Raw genomic sequence first — 21371 nt, 5'->3', positions numbered from 1 at the left:
ACCTCCATTAGAGCACAAGATGAGTAGCGGCGGGGAGCAGGACATTTCGCAGGCAGAGCTGGACACGTGCGCGTAATGACGACGGGTTCAAAAAGACCAAGGAAATCGAATGGTTAGGTATGGAGATGGGCCGGGAACTACAGATACAGAACGCTCATTTTCTGCTTTGTCAGAATACACTTGACGGTGTGCGACATGCACGCTCGCCTTTGTAACTGCCCGTCGTCCATATGATGCAGTGTGTTGCTCCATTCATGCAAGTGGCAACGGCCAGACCTTGATTTTCGGGGGCACAGGGAGTAAGTGGTGGTGTCGAATATCATCATTTCGGCGCTATTTACGGCCAGCATCTCAAATGTGCCGAGGGCCCGTCCCTCACAGGGAACGGGTTGCCACGCTGAACATCATGTCCCCCCCATCATCATCATCACCACCCATCATCCAGTAGAGCAACTTTTTGATACCACCCAGACGCCGTGATTCCCCCCCTTCCTCCAAATGCCTATGCCTGTACCTCGTCCTCCCGGGGCCCGAAACCACGGGATGAGTCGCTTTCTAAACCAAACGAGCGGCGAAACGGGTAGCCATTGAAAAGATGAAGACTGCGGGGAAAGCGGGCGTGGGGAATGGCGCCCGGAGGATATGGAGCAGGAGATCCCATGGCGACACCGGGAGCGTGCGTGCGCGTGCCGCAGCTTAGACCTTCATCTTTCTTCTCTTGCCGACCTGGGCCGAGAAACCAGTCTTGATGGCCGTGACACTTCGTCGCGATCCGCAGTTGTTGCAAGTGATGAAGTAGAGACGGTTCTCACCCTTGCTGAGCTCGGTGTCGGGGGACTTGCACGTCTTGCAGGTGACGTATTCGACTGTGGAACAGCTAGTTAGCATCATGGGAGCCACGAAGGTGGGACAGGGGACGTACTGATGTATTTCCTGACCATGTTCTCAATCTGTTTCTGTTGGAATCGGCCCTTGATGACCAGTCTCCTGCTGCCGTCAACGGAGCCGTTGGTGCCCAACTCGGCAAACAGGTAGGCGGTCAAGTGCTCCTCGGTACGCTTCATGCGCTTGCAGATGTCGGCAATGTTGGCAAAGACGGTTTTCCTGTTGCCTTCGCGCATGCACTGGGGAGGAGGGATCTTGTAGCTCTTGGTGCCGCTGAGGGCGTGGTCGGGGTTCTTCTGGGACAGCTGGCTGAAGAAGCGGTCGAGCAGGAGGGTGTAGCCAATGGCCTTGGTCTCGTCGTGGGACCAGATGCCGGTGCCGGCGTCCATGTCGCCCGTCTCCTCCTCGACCTCGGGGGCCTCGTCGGTGTCCTTGACCTCGAGCTGCTTGAGCTTGGCGGCGAAGTCGTCGTCGGCGGAGGCGTCCTTCTTGACCTTCTTCTTCTTCTTCTTGAGGGTCAGGTCGAGGCCGCCGTCCTCGGCGGCGGGGGCGTCGTCATCCTCGGCGGGGGCTTCGCCATCCTCGGGCTTCTTGGACTTCTTCTTCTTCTTCTTCATGAGGGACAGGTCGAGGCCAGCATCCTCGGCAGGGGGCGCATCGTCGGCGGCGCCGGCTTGAGATGAGGGATCAGCAAAGGCACCCAGGGCGGCGGAGAGCGGCGGCGTACGAGGCGTGTGCGACAGGGCCGTCTCCTTGGGCTCCTCGGTAGCGTTCACCATGGTGACTGAACCGTCGGCGTCGACAACTACTTGTTCGTCGGTAAAGGCGACGGACTTGCGAGACTTTCGTTCGGCGGGGGGCTGTTCCTGCGACGGAGAAAAAAAGTGGAAAACACGGTCAGCGGGACGAACTGTGCGAGACAGGGGCGAAAAAGAAATATCGAGGGCGAGGTTGTCGACGCGAGGGGCGGTTCGTACAAGTAGCGCGTGCGATGATTAGAAATGCGGGCGCGCGCGGCGGCTGGATGGGCGGAAGGGGATGGACAGAGGATGAGTCAAGAAAGTGTTTGCGTCTGTGACACGAGGATATTTGGTGTGGTGGTGAGGTGAGGGAGGTATCGGGGCGCCGAAAGGTGGAGGAATTGCCAATGGGCCAGTGAGAGCGGGGCAAAATTGGTAGTGCGGTGGTGGAGTGTGTAGGTGCTGCTGCGCTGTGATGTGTGGCACTTGGGGCTTGTGTCGGGGGTGAGGTGTGCGTTGCGGGCTGTTGGAGGGGCAGCTAGTGGAGGGGGCAGAGCGTCTGGCAGGGACTGGTCGCTGGTGGAAGCCACTGGAGCAGCCTGACTTGACGGACGGGCGTCGCCCAAGGCGCGCGCCAACACTGGATTGGCTGGCTGCCCGCTGCCGGCGCCTGCGAAGAACGGACGGCATGTGTTATGTGTGCATGAATGAATGTGACTGATGACGGGGCGCGGGCGATGATGAAGACGACGACAAACAATCGCCGCGACGGCGCGGCGGCAACTCGCATCGGCACTGGTGGTATGAGATGCATCAAAAGGAAGCTAGGTACTCACTTGAATGTCCGCCATGATTGCGGTTTGCGCCGGCGCGAGAGCGGGCGAGCGAGCGAGCCTGGAAGGTTCCCTTTTCCCTTGGATCCTGGGGCGGTTTGAGTTGTCCTGTCCTGTGGGCTGCGAGTTTGTCTGCTGGGCTGCAGAGAACGAGGCCAACCCGATCGATGGTCCGCGCCGCCTGTCGATCTCCTGAGTGGACGGTCCTAACGTGGAAGCCTGATGCGTGGTCCGGCGAGTCCAAAAGCGCGTGGCCGGGTCGGATCCTTGCGGTAGGGATGTTGCCTTGCGGTGCTTGCTTGCCAAGGTTGACGGTCGATGAGTTGCTGTTCGTCGGGTGCGTCAGGCAGGCGTCATTTCATATCCAGCCAGAGCAGCGGCCGAGGGTGACGCTGGGCTGTGACGCATGGGGGGGACGCCCCAACGGTCACGCCCGAGGGCACGTGACCCTCGCCCCCGCGCGTCCACCAATCACGGCTACACGCGGGCGGCGGCCAGCTCCCTCGACGCGGAGCTCCATCGGAGCGTTGCGGTGGCCCCGTCGTCACCACCCGCCCGACCGACGCCAGACGACGAACGCATCATCACGCAGAGTTGCCTCGCCACGGATACGCATCCCTGATGAATATCTCGAGGCGCGACCTGCGGCGGTGACACACTCAGCAAATGGGCTCAATATCTCGCCGGCGACCCTGAACCAGCCTCCCATCACTCCCTCCGGCTCCGTCCCCCCAGCGTCGAGCTCCAACGCCCACATCCGAGACGACGTCCCGGCCGAGGCCACGATTCCGACACCCATCCCCAATCCTCTCACCATGGCCGCCTCCGCCGAGTCCCTCCTGGACCTGCACGAGTCGTCCCTCTCCGACGACAGGGACGACGTCGACTCCCTGCCCTCCACATCCACGAGCGACATCTACTCGGACGCCGACTCCGAGGCCCAGGCCGAGTGGGACCGCAGCCTCGAGCAGCTGCAGCTCATCCTCACCATGATGATTGTCCCCTGGATGGGCAAGTACTTTGGCCGCAAGTTTGCCTTTTGGAGTAAGCCCCGACCCCTATCCCGCTCCCGCGTCTGGGCACCGCGACGCGCAACAGGGACTGTGACCAGAGGCTGACGACGACGTGCAGGCTGGGCTCGCTACATGGAATGGATGCACAACGTCGAGATCCGGTGGACCAACAAGAAGGCGTTCAAGGTCGTGGGCGCTGTCGAGGCGGCCGCGACGTTATAGAAGATGTTCCAGGGGCCGCCAGTGGCTGATTTAAACGCGGAGAGACCTGGGCCTAGAGATAGACGACGCATGCCGCGCCGCGGCAACGTTGAGGCGTCCGCCGCGCCGCGCCATGCCGGCAGCGGAGCGGCAGCGGCATCGTGCGGCGGACCAATCTTACACCTCTCAACTATTCGAGGTGTGTGCTTGAGGTGTAGGACAAGACTCGTTCACAGCCAATGTCAACTGCGACGTCGGCGCGGCTTGGCGCATGTATCACGAGCTGAGCGCAAGCACAACACATAGTCTATGGCATGCAAACGTGCCATTTAGAACAGGTACATTAATTAAACGCAAACAATCATACTCGTCCGCGGCGCCGGGACGGAGTCCTCCCGTGACAGCCGTAAGTAATTCACTAACCCTGTATACACGAAAACCGAGATAAAACTTCCATATCGCGAAGCGCATCCTGGGATGTCGACCCCGTCTGATGCACAGCTCCTTTTAGTCTGGCCCTGCAAAGCAAAGGATACCCCAGCATTATTCATGTCGCGTCACCCGCTGGGGGGCCCCGGTGGTGACGGACGGGAGGAGCGCCAGGCTCATATCAGTCAACGACATTGCACGCCGGGTGTTGGTCGCGGTTGACGTCATCGACTGGCAACGGAGCATCGCAGCGCAGAAAGAACGCAACGCGGCGCGTGCTCGGGCGCGGCGAGGTAACACGACGCAAGTCGCCTTGCTGCACGCTCGCCTTTATACGCCGACCTGGGACATGCTGGGCCTGCCGGAGCGACGGAAGCCGCCGCCGAGCCCACCGCGCGAGTCCTTGATGGTGAAGAAGAGGCAGACGCTGAAGCAGGCCCAGAGGAACCACATGAAGGCGGTGCTGGCCTGGATCTCGCGGCAGCGCTTCTCGTCGTTGTTGGAGCCGTAGCCGATCCAGTTGCTGGGCAGGTTGGCGCCGGGGATGTTGCCGCAGTTGGGGGCGCGCAGCTTGGCGGCCAGGACGATGGCGTTGATGAAGGTGAAGAGCACGCCGAGTATGTCGAGGGGCAGCAGGATGACGGCCGAGGCCAGCGCGGTGAAGAAGGCGGCGGCGAGGCCGTAGAGGCAGACGACCCACGAGAGCGCGGCGACGAACATGGTGAAGTTGATGGCGGCGTTGGCCGACGTCGCGGCGTGCGTCTCCGAGGCGATGACGTTGCCGATGAGGGCGGTGATGAGGAGCGTCCAGAGCAGGGCGATGCTCCGGACGATGGCGTTGAGGATGCCAGTCATTGCGGATGTTGTAACTGTTGTTGCTGTTTTGTGTTGTGTCTGATGAAGGCTGCGGTGATGCTGCGTCGGGTGCGCCGGATGTAGCTTGGCGAGCGCTGCGTGCGACGGGCGACAGTCCTCAAGCGGCGCGCACACACCTGTGGTTCACGAATCGAGAGCCGCGGTGTCGACGGGCGTGATTAAGAGCTTCCCTTGCTGAGTTGAACCGTTCGTCTGCGGGCACAGGTAATTTTTTCAATTCCTGTCGTAGCTGGCGATGTAAACAAGGGCGGTTGCGACGACCCAATCAGCAGCAGGTGAGGAGGAGCTTCAGAAAGCTGTTACTATCCCAACGGGAGCAGAAGGCAGGCGTGCGTGGTGGGAGAGGCAAGGGAGGTAAAAAAAATAAGAGGAAGAGGGAAAGCAAGGTCAATTAGCATGCGTAATAGGCTTGTCAAGTTAATAAGAGGTGGGAGGAGGAGGAGGAGGGGGGTTCCGGTTTAAGGCTGCGTCACGGCGGCAACGGCAACGGCCACGGACGGGCTCGAGTTTAAGCAGCGGCAGCAGCGCAACACGCACGCGCAGGTGCGAGGGAGGCCGTGCCGGTTCTATGATGATGGTATGGTTTGGTCTGGCATCGGGGCTGTCCTGTCAGTCAGTCAGTCACCGCAGTCACCCCATCCAGCGCCCGCCCGGAGCCATCGGCAGTTGCGGGTGCGATGACCTCACTGGGCTGCCGCGCGCGAGGGCTCCATTGGCTGGGGGGGGAGCAGCAGCGCCAGCGGCCGCTAGGTGCCGAGACGACCCAGCCTGTAGAGCTGCAGCGCATCGCTGGACGTCCAACGAGTTTCCAGGTTCCCGGCGAGTCTCCACCGCGTAGGTAGGGCTGCCCCTACAGCGCTTGCGCGCCAATCTGTTTGCGGGCGACGGCGCAGGCGACCGCTGCTGCTACCCCAGGATGGGCTCGCCTGGTACCACCTCAGCGGTGCGAGGGAGCGCTTCTCAGCCTACGACTTATTCCCAGGTCGACGCACACCACACACACACGCGCCGAACTCCCCTCTGAAACGGCCCCCGCTCCCCCGTGCACGGCGAGACGCCCAGAGAAATGCACAGCGCGCATCTACACCGAGGCGGTGCATCCAGAACCTCGCTCTGCGCCCAATCCCAATGAACCTGTCTCAGATGTGTTCCCTGTGTCTTGCGCGTCCTCCCTCCGCTCCGCTCCTAGCGTTCGTGTTGCGTGTTCTTGCGTGTTCTCGCGCGGCGGCGCGCGTCTATCCGATGGCCCGTACTCCGTACGTCGGCTGAGGTGAGGTCTGGCCTCCGTCTGGGTCCCCCAGCAGCAGCTTTGAAGTAAAACCGACGGATAGGGCCAAGGCGCAAACCCTCGTTCGTTGACTTGGCGACGTGCGGCGGGGGCGGCGGCGGCGAACGCCTTTGCCTAGTGGAACCACCCGCCTGGTCCGTTGCTGCTTCGGGGCGGGGGCGGCGAGGGAGCGATGGAGGGAGGTGAGGGAGGCTGGCCCAGCTGTCCGTCGCCCTCGTGGGCTGCCGATGGCGTCACATCGACGCTGCCTCGACACCCGTCCACCCATCCGGGACCGCCGGGAAGCCAGTTTGAGCCTCGATGGGCTGCTGCCGCTGCTGCTGCCCGCCCACCCGCCACGACGGCGTGACTCCCCGTGGGATGGCCCGGGAGGGCGGCATCACGTTCCTGCGTTGCGTTGCGTTGCGTTGCGTTGCGCTGCTGGGGTGGTGTCGTCATCGTTTCGCGCCGCCGCACCAGCTCGATCGCCCGGCGGCACCAAGCGTTGCCCACGGCCCGTCTGCCGGCCTCCCCTCCTCGCCTTCACATCGGCGCGCACGAAAGGAAATCGACAACGCGCGGTTTACAAACACCGCGCGGCCAGCTGTTACTCGCATGCCCTGCCGGTGCTCCTGTCTGCTCAATTGGCGCATTGCGCGCACTGGCTACGTATCCTCCGCACGACATGGCTTTTTCCTGCGCTCTGCGAGTGTGAAGCTCTCCGCGCCGGTTCGGGCCTAGCGCGTCCCGCGACACGGCGCGCCCGAGCACGGCCCCGATACCCACCGGCCCGGCGCGCCGCCCGGCATGGGCCCCACATTTCCTCCGCCGTCCCGTCCGCCGTCCCATCCCGCGCCGACGGACCACGACACCTCCCGGGGCCACTCATCCCATGCGAACCCCCGGGCGCCGAGGGCCCGGGCAATGCACGCCATACAGCCCACTCCTCCCGATCCCCCGGTCCCCGGTCCCGTGGGGGCCTTGCCACATCGTACCGCCGATTTCCAACCCACCCCGGCCCATGATCGTCGCCCGGGGGGGAGGGTGTCCACCTTCCCTTCTTCACCGCGGGAGGGACCCCCCTTCTTGGCAACCACATCAGCTCTTGTTTTTACATTCCCACGTTGCCTCCCCGCCCCAAGGTTTAAATCCGAGCCCTTGGCGGGAATGAGACTTCACCTTTTCTCGGCGGCCGTTTCTAATTTAACAAGAAGGCGACTGGCTGCGACCGCCCAGGAAGCCTATTCGCGTCACGCGGGCCCCCCTTGTGCGAAACCTTGGAACGGATACGCTTTTGCGGTGAGTCGTCGCATCGTAAGATCCAGGCAAAGATAAAAAAGATAAACCTGCTGTCTTTGTCGTCTCACCACCGCTTCCAAGGAAAAGGACGTCCCGGGCCCCCTGGCAAGCTGTGCTTGTTCGCCCCGTGTCCGCTAGCAATGTGAGCGAGCATGTGCTCCGGCATCAAGTGCCGCGATATCAGCTCCGGCCATCTACGGCGCAGTAGTACAGCAAGCCGTCTTGAAACACACGAACCAACCCGTAGAGTCTGAGAGCAAAAAGTATATCACGCCTCCCCCGATCGGGCAACCGCTCCGTCCCGGAACGTCTTCCCTCCGCCCGCCCGTCCGCCGTCGACCCCCCCGGCCCCGTTTCGTCAGCTTAAAAAAAAAAAGGTCTCGCTCACCGCGCAACCCCCATGCTCTCTCTCTCTCACTCTCTCCCTTAGTCCCGAACTTTCGTCGCATCTTTTCATGCGCGGGCAGGTGGGCGGGCCACCACCCCCAAACAGTGAGTGATCTCGTTTTTGGCTTTTGCCACGCATTTACGTCTTTACGAGCAGAGTTCCGCCGGGTGGGCTCCCCAAAAGAGGACACCACTCCCCCCCCCCCAAGCTTCAGCGTTGACACTCTATTTTTGTTTTTTTCAGAGGAGGCCCATCACCCGCCCTGATGTCGCTGTGGCCGGTCAGCCGGCAAAGGATGAGCAAAAGAAAATTAAAATAATAACGAGACAGGGAAGAAAAGTATCACGCTGCGCCAAGCGCCTGAATCTCATGCCAATACACGACAGCCAAACTTACGCATCGGAGCAGCAAAGACGCAACAGCAAAGCAAAGCAACACCCGCACGCCCAACAACGGGGAAACCCCAAAGGTGTAATGTACCCGGTACACACACGGCTTTCCGTACTTCCGCTATGGGCTCCGCTTACTTCCTTTCCCTCCCTGCGTTCCCGCGTGGGCGAGATTTACCCACACACACTTTTGGGCCCTTCGGGAAACCTTGTTTGTGCCGGGGGGCGCTGGGACGACCAACAACAGGTCAGCCAGCCACCACCACCACCAGCACCACCACCATCAAGTACACCTTTTCGGAGAGTAAACCCAAAATACTTGTCCGCCAGTCACACTGCCTTGTTGCTCGTTTCCCCTACCTTTCCAAGCAAGAATATTGCCCGGGCTTCACACAGCTACACACCCAAGCACCACGAGCGCTAAACTCCATCATTACATATCCCCAAAGCTTATTTCCGCTCCAGCGAGATGCCTGGGCTTTTGCCCCGTGACGATGATGACTCGCGGCCCCCAAAACGCCCTCCTTCCCAAAGGGTGTGGGCAGATCCCCCTTCCCCTTCGCCCTGGTTCGTATACTCCCTGCATGTGCGTCGACTGGGCCTCGAGAGCGGCAGCGGCCCCCCTCCCCCATCCCTGTACTAGCTGTACGTACGTACGTACGTAGGCTCCCCCCTCCCCTCGTGGAGAATCGGACGGAACGCCTCCCTCCCATTCTAGAAACCTGCCCTCTTGGATATGCCGGGACGCCTCTCAGCTGGGTGGCTGGCCCCCCTCCATGTCCCCTACGCAAGCCACGGGCCCTTGGCTCAAAGGGAGGACCCTGGCCCCATGTGTCTTCTACAGACCCCCGGGCGAGGAGGCGTCAAAAGGTGGTCCTCTTTTTTATTTTGCCCACATTTTGCCCATCTTTAGCCCCCCCGTCTGCTCACCGAGCGGGTGATGGGGGCGGGAAACGTGGGTTCGACTGGTACATACGTATGTACGTATGCGCCTACCTGCGTACTTGGTAATGCCAAGACGATCCAGATTGCTGGGTCAGGGGAGCGGGACGTGAGAGGGCATCAGGAAGAGGGGTGAACAGGGGGATGGGGGCTGAGTAGGAGTGCTACCTTGTACATTCGTACGGAGTGTGAAGTAGTCGTACGGCACGCAAACGCATCGCAATGGAACGTATCCAGAGCTTGGGTTCTCACTTGCACGGTTCGTGACCAACAGCCTTTCCGCCGCCTGCTTACCCCCTTTTCCCATCCCGCGTGAATCCTCAGAAAGGCACCGCCAGTCGTGGTATCCTACTTCGTACATGGTATCCTTTCCAGCCCGGCAGCCTGGCGGTGTTTCCCCCGATGGCGAGCGAAATTCTCGGCCATCGTCGCCACATCGCTCGGGCCCAAAGAGCTATCGTTTTTGCCACCGCATTTACACTGCTAGGCCCTCGAACCTACCATCACTCTGTAACTCCGTCCGGCACAGCATATCCGGGGCCGTCTGTCACATGGGAGGGCCAGGCCACGTACGAAAAGCGCGCGCGGTGCGAGCTACAGCGGCGGTCGCATGCCGGCGGTGTGTACGTTAAGCTTTCGTGTACGCCGTGCTCACCACCACCACCACCACCACCAGCAGCAGCACTTCGCAATCTCGCGACAACCCAACATGCTTTTCTCTCTGTGTATGCGTACGAAAGCATGTGCGTACGGTCTATACGACGTGCCTTCTCTCGGGCCTGCCAACAGGGGGGGCGTGGGCGTGACCGTGGCCGTGGGCGTCCACCATGCAGGCAGGCCCCAGCCCCAGCCCCCAGCTGCAAAGCATCCATCCATCCATCCATCCATCCATCCATCCATTCATCCATCTAAGGTTTTCAATTTGCTTTGCCTGCTTATATCCGCCTTAACAAGCAAAAAAAAAAAAAAAACGTCAGGACCATCAGGTACACATCTCCCATCCCAGACCGGTTGCCTCCACCACCACCATACACACGCCCCCTTCTCCACGCCCGGGACATACATACATACATACCCTTGCGGCGATCGTTCGTACCTTAGTACTCTAGCGCCGTCGTCGACCTCGTCGTCGTCGTCGTCGGCGGCGGAGGAGGAGGAGGCGACGTCGTCGTCATCACCCGCGTCCCGCCCTGGACCCCTGCCAAGACCCCCTTCCTCCTCTCACAGAATACCGTGCGGGCACTGTACCGCATTCCCTTCTACTATTACCTCTTCTTCCACTTCGTTGCTTTTTTTTCTTTTCCTTTCTTGAGCGTCCCTTGGTTGGCGATATGCGGGCGAGTGAAGCCCGCCCGGCCCCCCACGCACTCCCCCCCCCCCCCCCCCCCGGTGCCAGGGTCCAGTCCCATTATGCAGGACAGGCAAACCGGTCAAAGTGAGGGAGGACCCCCCGTTTTCAGCATGATGACACCGCATTTGGCGCTCTCTCCCATTCCTCCAGGTCGCCGACAAGGGGAAGAGGGGGGGCGTGCGTCTCGGGCTCCTCGAAACAAAACAGAACGTGGTCGTGCGTGCGTATCCCGCCGGTGGCCATTTTCGGTGTGTACCAGGGGTCGAGCTGCGAACTAGCCCGTGACTGGCTCCCTTGCCGTTTGCACTTCTCAGATAGGAAATACTACCTTATACATACCTTGGGCCGATGAATTCTCCGTGGACCTCCCCGGCATCAGACGGTAAAGGGTCTTGGCTGCGTCGACGACAGCCTTTTCTGTCTAAAGCGGCGGCGAGAGCCTGTTGCCAAACATGTCACGACTCGTTCCGATGACCCTCCACGGCCAGTCATCTAGTGGCGCTGCATCATTCAGGCCTCATAATTATATTTCATTACGTAGCTATGCGTGCCTTCGCGTACCCTGCCGGCCAAAGCCATTCAATATCCCCTCGCACATTAATCCTCACGGCCTGCCCAAGGTGCCCTTGTAGAAATGATTAGAGCCTCCGCCCATCCCCTTGGCCAACGCGGGCGCAAACTCGAAGCCGGATCCCGGCACCGCCTCCTTGGCCTCTGCCACAGAAACGGGGTATTCTGCCGGCGCCATCCAGACTGACTGTTTGTCGTACGTGGTTGTCTCGTTCGCGACCCAGATTTCGCGCCGGTACAGAACTGGGTCGTCCGGGTCGGACGTCGGCTCGTCCCCTCGGAACCACTGGCCGCCGAGTTCGTACGTTTGCATCATGTCGCCGAAGCCACCACTCTCCTTGCCCCCGTTTCTCTGGTAGAAGAACCCGCGCCCGCTGCGCTGAGTGTTGGTTGAGACGATGCCCAGCTTCGCGCGACCTTTGAGTTTCCAACGCCAGGACTCGATGCCGGTGGGGAATACGGCCTCGCCGCTCACGTTCCGCTGCTCCCCTTGCGTGAGATTTGCATCAAGCGTGATTGTGTTGACTGGGTCTGAACCCGCCAGATAGCTGACCTGCACGGGATACTTCCAGGTCGATTGGTAATAGTTCCAGCGGTCCTCCTCGGCCTTGTCCTCACCCCGATAGAGCGCCCAGACCATTTGCCCATCTCCCTGTCTTGCGACTAGGCCGGCATTGCCCATCGAGAACTCCTGAGTCCACTTCACATCGTAGAACTTCTCGTAGTCGTTGCGCCTGACTTCTGATTTGACAATCAGCTTACGCGACACGGTCTGGTTGTAGCGCAGGTATTCATTCTCCTTGACCTCGACCCCTGACACGTAGTTTAGCTTGGTCAGGCACACATGGGGCGTGCTGCCTTCCGTCACCGTGCGTTTTGCGCCGTACCAGACAAAGATCTTGGCGGAGAGGACCCAGTATCGCGGCACCACCTGCTCATTCTGGCCGACGACCTCCATGGAAAAGTTGTGTGGCTTCCCATCGCATATAAGGCCCGCCCAGGGCGTAATGTCGATTTCCTGCTCCCGTATGTCGAATGCTTGCAGCCCGACGATCGGCCGGTGCAGAGGAGGCGAGATGCCCCCAGTGAAGATGACGGGCATTGGCCACGACAGGCCGACCAAGTGGCCGTCGATTCTGAGCCGTATCTCGCGGAAGCTACTGAGACCGGGCAAAGTGGCATTCGGGAAGGTGTGGGTGCCCTCGTCCGGCACGTTGGACCACCAAAACTCCTCGTCCAACTGGCCGTTGGCGGCGATGGACACGACCGCGCGGTGTATGTTTTGCGGGAGTGTAATTTGGCTCTCGGCCTTTGAGTCCGGGTAGGTGAAGGTGCTGCTAAAGTTACTGGCACTGCGTCGCCCGGAAAAGGGAACGATGAGGTCCGCGGGTCCAGGCGGGGGGAGTTCAATTCCTTTCTCCCTGACAAAGATGGCCGTGAGGGTGGCGTTGTAGCGTCCTGTGTACTTGTCGTCGATCAGGTTGCCGAGATCGAAGATGAGCTTTTGCGGCTCCTTCCATAAAGAAAGGTAGTGGGTCATGTCTTTCCAGGACGTCCAGACGATGCCTGGGGCGGCCTTGGGCTCGGCCGTCGACGTACGCCAGACCTCGACGTCGCCGAGGAACATGGTGGCCAGGCGGTCGAACTGTCGGCCTTGGGAGACGACAGTCAAGTTTAGGATGACCCTGTTGAAATCGAGTTTTGGCGCCTTGTACTCGGCAACAAATGGTAGGCCATAGCTAAACCCAAACGAATGCTCCATGAGTATTTGGGTGTGGGACTTGGGGCTGTACCCAAACGGACGCGGATCGACAATGTCATCGTCGACGAACATACCGTCGGGAGTGAGCATCGGGCTTGTAACCTGGAGGCAGCGGAGCGGTTTGGTGTTGTTGGCGTTGGTGTCGCTGCTGTCTCGGGCGGTGAGGCCATCATGATCTATGGTGGTGCCGCTCAATGCGTCCCGGATACGCCCCGGGCCCACGGCGGCGATCGCTGCATGGGCAGCGGCCACGACTAGCCACCGCACTCCCACCATGGCTCGAAACCACAGCCCAGAGAAAGGGCTTGACAGAAGCAGCGCGGAAAGAAGACCCTGTTGAGCTTGAAATGAACGGCGCTTTGTAAGCGGAGGGGGAGGGGGTTCATGGCCAGGACGCTGTCGCACAAGGGCTACTTATAGAGAGAGGATATGGACGGCATGGCTGCAGGTAGGACGCGGCGGCTGTTGGGCGGTGACGCGATGAGTTGGACCAGCCTGTCATGGCGAGAATCCATCATTGGTGTTGACTTCCGACTACGACGGTGGCTGCGCGTAGGCAGGAACGGAAGGTGCGAAGGGATGCACAGGCCGACCTAACCGACGACATCAGAACCGAGATGAGGAGAAGCGGCCATCACTCATCCATCATCACCAACAGCAAGCAAGACAATCGTGGACGTAGATGTAGTGGTCTATTTTGCAGACGCAGCAAGGGCGTCATCCAAATGTGGTATCTAACGTGAACGAGAACGACAAGCAAAAGTGCAAGTAAAGGATGCGTGTACTCCGTAGTGGGCAATAGAAGCGAAAGCCTCTCCCAGCAGAAAAAGAAATCGGCGATGACAGCCGCCGTGCTCATCTAGATGCGCCCTTTCCCAGCCCCAGCTTCCCCTTGCCATCATTCCGTCGCGCAGGAGCCGTACGCGTTCGAGGTCGCTCGAGGCACCCTTGGGTAGTATGATCATGATGTGATGTGACATTGACCAGGTGCAGCTGCAGACGGGCAGGATCCATGCATCCGCCCTGCGGCAGGCAGCATGTACCCAAGTCCCTCGCCGTACTCCCTGAGGTACAGCCGTGCCGCCCAGACAGCCCAGAGCAGCCAGGCGGGGGGGGGGCCCTCGTCCCGAGGCAGCAGTCGAGGCTCCATCATGTCGAATGGAACTCGTTCGTCCACCGGACAAGGGCCGAGCTAGGTTTGAGCTTGCATCGCCAAAAGTCAAAATGGACGCCGTGGACGACGAGCCACCTCGGGCTTGGGCAAGGGAATTGTGTGGTCCCAGGCTCTCAGCCCCTCCCCTGACGGCGACGGGAGATGCCAGCCAGCCCAGTGCAGGCACAGGGCAGGCAGCCAGGCACCTTGTGTGCCGCAGGATAAGGCACGAGCACCTAGGCGCCGCCGCTTTTACCGGTGGCGTCAAGGTCGGACAGGCCTGCCCCAGGCGAGCCGTGTGCCGCTCCAGGGGGCAGCCAAAGGGCCCGTCAATCACCTCAGTGGAACCGCTTGACGGGGATCCCAATGCACGCCTGGCGCTGCACTGCAGGTCGGTACCGTGGGTTGGACAGGTCCCCGCCCGGCCCAGGCCCTGTGGGGACCGACCCGAAGTCGCCCACTGAGGTCGGGGTGCCTGGCACGCCGGGGCCCAAGGTCCCACAGTGCGCCAAAAATGGCTGCGGTGGGTCGCCATGTCGCCAAGGCTAGCCCTGGAGCGCTGTCCTGGCCCTGGGTCCCCCGCCAGACGTCGGGGGCGTCGGCCCCAGTGATCCAGTTGTCGGCTGCTTATCGATCCGGGCGAAGCTGCCAGCGGAGGCGTTCCTGGAGTAGAGCCGCCTGCGTCTAGCCGCAACGGCGCGAAAGACAGCGGGACAGCGGGACAGCGCCAGCCCGGCTAGGTAGGCGTTGGCACGAAAAGGGCCTCGGGTGCCCTTTTGAGAATGGCAAAACAGACTTTTCGCCCCTCTCTGTCCGCCGCTGCAACGGTGGTCGTTGCGCCGTTGGGTCGACATGTGGCGGCCGTGGGAGTGCTTGGTAGTCCGCATTGCGCTGCATGGTCCGAGTGCCAGGCATGGCGGCGGCCATCTGCGCGTCTCCGTCGTGAGCCAGTTGGGGGTATTGTTGAGTCGCCGGTGCAGGGACTGTAGCATCAGACTGCAATTTGGTGTTGCTCGCCGGAATCCGTATGCGTAGTTGACTTACAGCCAAAGGGGGGTCGCTGCCCGCTGATAAAGGCGCGTTGCGACGAAGAGCCGCATCTTCTCCCCTTGTGTGGCCGGCTGCAGTAAAACGTCTTGTCCAAATTCGCCAGGCTACTCAACGTCGAGCAAGGCGGGAGTGAGAAAGGTAGGTGGTATGCAAGTCATAAAGTCATGTCGAGTCGTAAGGCGGGCCCGTCTAAGCCCGGAAGTTGTCCCAGTAGCGTTTCCTCGCGGCCACGGCGTCCTTGTCGCCGACGAAGCGGTGCTGGAAGAAGTTGAAGACGGCGAACTCGTCTCGCGTCATGATGTAGCCGTCCGGCTGCGCCTTGACCTTGCCCCAGATGTGTGACAGGGCGTGCTCCAGGATCTTGCTGACCGTCGGGTCCGAGGCGCCGTCAGGGCTCTCGCGGGCAATCTCGAGAGCCTGGGCAACTGCCGCGTCCTGTGGCGTCTTGGACGAGGCATTGGAGCCGCCCATGGTGCCCAAGGGCTGGTGGCTCAGCACAGGAGACTCGGGCTCGCGGTGAGGCATCGGGGCGACGAGGTGTGTCTGGGGGGGACGGGCGTGGGCGCCGGAGGCGATGTTGCCGTTGGGGCTGGGTTCGTGGTGAGGGTTGCGCTGATGGTAGTGCTGGCTGTATCGGCGGTGCTGCTCTTGGATATCTTGGGGATGGACAGACAACATGGTATGTGAGGCAGCGGTAGACGATTGCGAGCCGGTCATGTATTATATGGGAGCCGGGTGTGGGCTCGGCGGGAGGAGGGCGCGTGGTATAAGTAGGCCAGGTAGGCTAAGGCAGGCAGGCACAATGTGGCTAGGTGGGATGGAGGAGGGTGTGCGGGTACGCGAGAGGCAGTGGGAGAGAGTGTGTGTACGAGCGTATGTGTGTGTGTGTGTGTGTGCGTGAGAGGTGTACGTGGGTGCGTGCGAGCGTTTGAGCGTGCGTGCGTAACCAGCGACGGCAAGCAGGCGCTGTGAGGCAAAGACTAGGCCGACACAGTGCACCCCGGACCGGAGGAGTGTGTGGAGACAGGGGGTGGTGCGTAGCGAACTCAGTTGCAAAAAGGAAGGAATCCAAAGGCCGGAGGAGTGGCCCAGGGGGGGTCGTAGAGTGACGGGATGTGGATGGGATGTGGATGGGACTCTGCAGGTATAATCCCCGGCCGGCGTGGGCGATTCAAACTGGATGACAGGGCCACTGTAGATCGCCTACAGCTGCGGATCGACTTGGCAGGCCAGGGCCGGCAGCAAGACAAGTGGTACCGGTGAGCGTTTGCGTGGGCCTAACCGACAGGGTTGGCGGTCCACGTAGGGCGGCGGTACTCCGTGCTGCGTACTCTGTACCCTGCGCTGCAGGACGGTACCGGTACCGGGGCGGCAACGGACCACGAAGGCGGCGGCGGTGGTGGCAGTGGTGCAGGGCAAGCGAACCGTCGAACCGCCAGGTGCAACGGGCTGGGCAGATGGAGCGGCCCGGTGGGTGCGCGCTGATGCAGGCAGGCGTTGGCGCCGGTGGTGGGCTGCGCGACTTGTGCAGTGCGCAAGCCGTCTGTTGCGGGCGTAGCGCGTGTCGTGTCGCGGGGCGCCCCAGGGCTGAGATGCAAGGTGAGTTGTAAGTGCGTGCGCCGTCAAATTGCAGAGGCGCCTGGCTTTTTTCCCTGCGATAGAAAAGTGACGACGGGCCGGCCGTCGAACGTGACAGTGGATAGTGGACAGTGGAGGAACGTCGGCTGCGCTGCCAATTGGGCGTCGAGTCGTCTTCTGCGTGTAGGTAAGCGCACACGAGGGAGCCGGGCATGCAAGGTAACTGAAATACAGCGTGATGCGGTGCGGGACAGGCGGCAGCAGACACCCGAGGCGGTGCGCGATTGCTTTATACGCCCAACTATCACGGGGCTCCGTCACCGCTACGAAATGTCACCGGTCCCTCAAAGTCAAGTCGAGTCACGGGCCGGTAGAATGGCATTCGAGGCCGGGCGAAGTAAACCTTCTTTTTTCCCTCAATGGATCCGCGGCGGCGAAAAAAAAAAAATAGAGCGAATGCTACTACTAGGTTGCGACGAGGGCACTGAGTAAGGAGAGTTTTGGGCTGTGGCCATCAAAGACACCGGGCAGCCGAGGGGCGGGCCAACTGCCCGACGGCGGCGCACACACACACACTCGCACTCGCACGCGCACACACACCGATGGGCGGGCACACCTCCGAGGCGAGGGGACTTCTGCCCGGCCCGGGGACGAATCGCCGACACAGGCAATTGCAGGTACTCCCGTACTTTGCGGTGCAGGCCGCGGCGGCACGAGCAGGGTACCACCGCCGGCCTTCGGGCTGCACCGTCGCAGTCGGTACCTTGCCATGGCCCACGGCCCATGTCGCCTCGCGTGCGACCCCAATTACCTGCAATCTGGTTCTTGACGACTAATCGTGGGGCAGAAAACCGGAGATGGGCAGCCGTCCTCCTCGGAGCACGGCCGGCATGTCGACGATGCCGAGCGTGCCACCTGTGGAATGCCCAGCGCCGACGGCGCCTGCCGACTGTTTCAACTACCCACGTACGTACCAACCTTGCCAACGTTCGCCCAAGTGCGCCGCGCCGGCGTAGATGGGCGGAGCATATTGGATTCGGGCAGGCAGCCACCGCTCATGCTGGCCTTGCGCGCGCGCGCCGTGTGCGGTGTGCGGCGAGCGGCGTTCCGTCCAGGCTGAGAGTCATAGCCTCGAGCCATGTCTGTCCCGCGGGCAAAACGTTAAATGGGCGCACCTCAACGCAAAACGGCCCCCCGTCGAATGCTCTTTGCTCTTGGTCCCCGAGCCTCGTCAGCATGCAGAACCGTTGCCTCAGCCCTCTGAGCTTCGTCGAGAGTTTCCCGCTCGCTCGATCCCTCCACGCGTGGCATGACACGCACAAACAGCCTTTGTTCTTGACCACGTTTTTGAGAGCCCAAACTCTCTTTGCGCGCTCGCAACGCACGGGGCAACGAAGGGACAAAAGACTATCCGCGTTTAGGTTTCGCAGTCGTCGCGAGTCGTTGGGCCTACCCACGGACATGGGTGGTGGCGTCACGCGCAGAGCCTTTCCGTCCCAACCAGAACCTTTCGGGGCCCATGACACCGTGGCTGCCGGAGCCGGTGGGGACGGAACCAACAGAGCGGGTGTGGTTCGCAGGTACCGAGTACCGTTCTCGCATGGCCTCGACGGGACTTGCAAGCTGGACTCGATTCCATCTCCATCGGAACCGCCAGCCCGATGCGCGAGACGTTCCATGCCTCTGCGCGAATGCGCGGGTCGTCGTCGCAGCCCCAGCCCAGCCACGGGCGCAGTTGCAATCGCAAAGGTAAGCTCCAGCTGCGGAGTTTACTCGTGCAGCCTGGCGGCAAGGTATTGACTTTGCGCGAGGGAATATACCTCGGCTACCGTGTACCAGCTGGACAACCAGGAGCATGCGATGCGCCGCTGCAACATGACAGACCGGGCAATCTGTGCGCTGGCGAGCAGTTGCAGCAGCGCGACGGGAGAAGCAGACGGAACAGGTAACCCTTTGTCCGCCTTTCGATACGCCGAATTCGAGGCGACTGTGTGCTTCCGAGCCGTTTGGTGATGGCCCTATCCTATGGATGGGTGTGGCCAAGGCTGCCTCGCGCCTGGGGTGCCGACGCTTACCAAGTACAACGGCATCTCGCTCGCTAGTGCCTGCCGTTCGTAGCTGGCGCGCCAGGTGGCCTTACGGGACTTCCATCGATGCTTCTGCTGAGAAGTTCCCGCGGGGCGTCACCAGGAAAAAACAGAGTTTGAGACCATCTGGGACCGGGTGCGAGATTCGCGGCACGCGAGTGGACGGGACTGGGAAAGGCACCTCGCTTCACCTCATCAGGGCGACTTGGACCAGGCGCCCAGGGCGTGGATTCCCTGCTCGTGGCTCCTCGCGCACTCTGCACCGCCCGGTTCGAGGCGAGGCCATGGAGGAACCATCCATGGATGCCCTTGGTGCCTCGATGGTGCCCCAATGGAGCCCCAGTCAGCCTCTGGGACTGCGGCTGTCCAGCTCGCCAGGATCGCGACGAGCTGGCCAGATCGGGCGGAACTTGCCTGAATCAGTAAACACAAATCCAAATAGTAAGAGTCACGACAAAAGTAAAGGCCAGCAAGAAAAAGCAAATCCCGCCGCCCGTCTCGGATGCACTGTGTTCGTTGGGATCCTACATGCTTTTAGGGTTCGTGGTCGCAGGAGGTGTCCTCGGATCTTGGGATGGCGTTGGTCGGCGGATTGGAGAGGAGGCCAGGGCACCAACAGCAAGCAGGAGAGGGAAAGAAAATACGGAGTAACGACACAATAAGTTACTTGGTAGGGGATGCCACGCCCAAAAAAAACCGTCGACGCTGGACCCTGGTGTTCCCTTGCCTCCCATCTTGCCCATCCTCCCTGCCAGGCAATGACGCAGATTGCGGGGTGCCATATCATTGGCGCAGGGACAGCGGATGTATGGGGCCAAGCAAGCCAAGCTAGGCCATCACACACACTGCCAGTGACTGACAGGCCCGTCGTCTCCTTGCCTGGCGGCTTGGCTTGCGTATTCGTATGGGGTCCGGTATTTTGTGTCTGCTCTACACTTGCCTCGAGTTACGGTCTGCTTGCCACCATGCTGCCCTACCAGGGTGTGTGTGGTGTTTGTAATTATCGGAAGGGTAGGCAGGCCGCTTGGCTCGTACGTCGTGCCTGCCTTTCTTCCTGGCCTCGGGCAAGCACGTACCTTGGTCCCCAGGTATAGACGAGGTACCTAAGGGAAGCACGAAAGGCAAGGCACTCGCGGTGAAGCAGGCACCTTCCTTGAAATCCCCTGCAGGACATGAGATGCCGGGCTGCGCCTTCACATACTACTACGTTGGGTGCTACGTCGCATGCCCTCCGAGGGTGGGCAAATGTCTCGGTTGGTTGCCTTCCTTGGCCAGCCCGGGGACCGTCCCGTCTGCCCACACACTCTTTCCCCTCTGCCACCGTCAGCCCGCGCGCCTTCGGTCGACGACGATGCCGACGACGACGTGGACGAGCCGCCCAGTCGGTCAACCCAAGCCGCACAGTCCCTTGGAGCGCGGCGGTTGCATCTCGGGCCGTTGTCCCTACGGGGGATAGCCCAGGCTGTTTCGACTGACCGACGTACGACGACCCGCGGAGAAGGAAGCGCGGCCGCTCGGGTCGGACGGGCGTCTCTGATGACGGCCAGGCGGTTTGGGGCAAGGGGGCCACCTCCAGGCTCCAAGTAGGTTAGCGGGCGTGCTGCACGGTTGCACGGCTGCAGGCGCCATGCAAAGTTTAAATTCCTGCCCGCTGCTTTGCAGTAACGAAGCGTTACAGAGACTGCCTCGTACTAACCTTGCGCGGCGCCGCGTGAGGCAGGTCGAGGTAGTATGGGGTACCCGTTAACACTCTACTTGGCAAAGCTCCCTCCACGACGCGCTGCGCCGAGCACGGCCGGAGCCCGGTCGCCTTCGTGTTGGCGGTTGCGATTGTGGGCAAATGGAAACAGAGTTGGCCGCCCAGCCTGCCGGGCCATGAAACGCTTCCCTTCCACTACGGAATACGGAGAGTTGAGCGCCCGTAGCAGAGTAAGTTGAGTTGACCCGGAACGGCGGGGCTCGTGACCACGGAACGGAGACTCTAGCAACGGTAGACTTTCAGCGACGAAGCATGGACCGCGAGATTAGAGTATGCATTACGAGCAGACGTTGCAGAAGGGAGCAAGGGCGAGGGAAAGACGTCTGACACGAGCACAACATCAAGCGGCAAGCCGCATCTGCTGCTGGGTCCAAGTACCGAGGACTCGCCCGTTGGCAGGTGTGCCAGTCCCCCCAGCTTTGACGGGGCTTATTACCGCTGTCGCTATAGGCATGGTACGGCACGACACGGCACGGCAGGCAGGTCAGTCGCCCGCGCGCGAGGCCTTGGACGGTCCCTATCCCTCTGCCCCGTCTCCCTTTCCCGTAGTCCGTACGAAGCAGGTGGAAACGGAACTTTCTTGCCAGCAGCAGGCGGCTTCGGCAGGCATTCATCGTGGACATGACCACGGGTGCAGCTGCCAGGCCGCCCTGGCCCAAGTCCCATTAGCACCTGCAAACCTACCTAGTACCTAGACCTTACCTGTACTAACGTACTAGGTAGGCCGCCGAAAAGGCCCGCTGCGCCAGACCAAATGCCCGTCGCCCAAACCGGCAAGCACCAGACAGCTGTCAGTGCC

The 21371-nt window shown here is 61.3% G+C and overlaps 5 protein-coding genes across 5 annotated transcripts; 1 reads left to right on the top strand and 4 right to left on the bottom strand.

Moving 5' to 3' along the window:
* Positions 1-696: 696 nt before the first annotated feature.
* Positions 697-2476, bottom strand: PLICBS_004918 (uncharacterized protein; the record flags this gene model as incomplete). Its single annotated transcript, XM_018325694.2, has 3 exons — positions 697-866; positions 923-1751; positions 2462-2476. The coding sequence occupies 3 exons, from the start codon at positions 2474-2476 to the stop codon at positions 697-699; spliced, it is 1014 nt and encodes a 337-aa protein (XP_018175446.2).
* A 797-nt stretch (positions 2477-3273) lies between these two features.
* PLICBS_004917 (uncharacterized protein) lies at positions 3274-3693 on the top strand (the record flags this gene model as incomplete). Its single annotated transcript, XM_018325695.2, has 2 exons — positions 3274-3502; positions 3590-3693. 2 exons carry the CDS (start codon positions 3274-3276, stop codon positions 3691-3693), a joined length of 333 nt encoding a protein of 110 aa, XP_018175447.1.
* Positions 3694-4431: 738 nt separating this feature from the next.
* On the bottom strand, positions 4432-4956 carry PLICBS_004916 (uncharacterized protein; the record flags this gene model as incomplete). Its single annotated transcript, XM_018325696.2, has 1 exon — positions 4432-4956. One exon carries the CDS (start codon positions 4954-4956, stop codon positions 4432-4434), a length of 525 nt encoding a protein of 174 aa, XP_018175448.1.
* Positions 4957-11217: 6261 nt separating this feature from the next.
* On the bottom strand, positions 11218-13221 carry PLICBS_004915 (uncharacterized protein; the record flags this gene model as incomplete). The annotated part of the gene is made up of 1 exon (XM_018325699.2): positions 11218-13221. One exon carries the CDS (start codon positions 13219-13221, stop codon positions 11218-11220), a length of 2004 nt encoding a protein of 667 aa, XP_018175451.2.
* A 2116-nt stretch (positions 13222-15337) lies between these two features.
* On the bottom strand, positions 15338-15826 carry PLICBS_004914 (uncharacterized protein; the record flags this gene model as incomplete). The annotated part of the gene is made up of 1 exon (XM_018325700.2): positions 15338-15826. One exon carries the CDS (start codon positions 15824-15826, stop codon positions 15338-15340), a length of 489 nt encoding a protein of 162 aa, XP_018175452.1.
* Between the last annotated feature and the right edge of the window lie 5545 nt (positions 15827-21371).

This window comes from Purpureocillium lilacinum (genome assembly GCF_023168085.1).
Source record: "Purpureocillium lilacinum CBS 284.36 DNA, scaffold_3, whole genome shotgun sequence".
NCBI classification, from domain to species: domain Eukaryota; kingdom Fungi; phylum Ascomycota; class Sordariomycetes; order Hypocreales; family Ophiocordycipitaceae; genus Purpureocillium; species Purpureocillium lilacinum.
The sequence above is the reverse complement of the archived record's forward strand: the minus strand, read 5'-3'. Positions and strand labels throughout refer to the sequence as shown.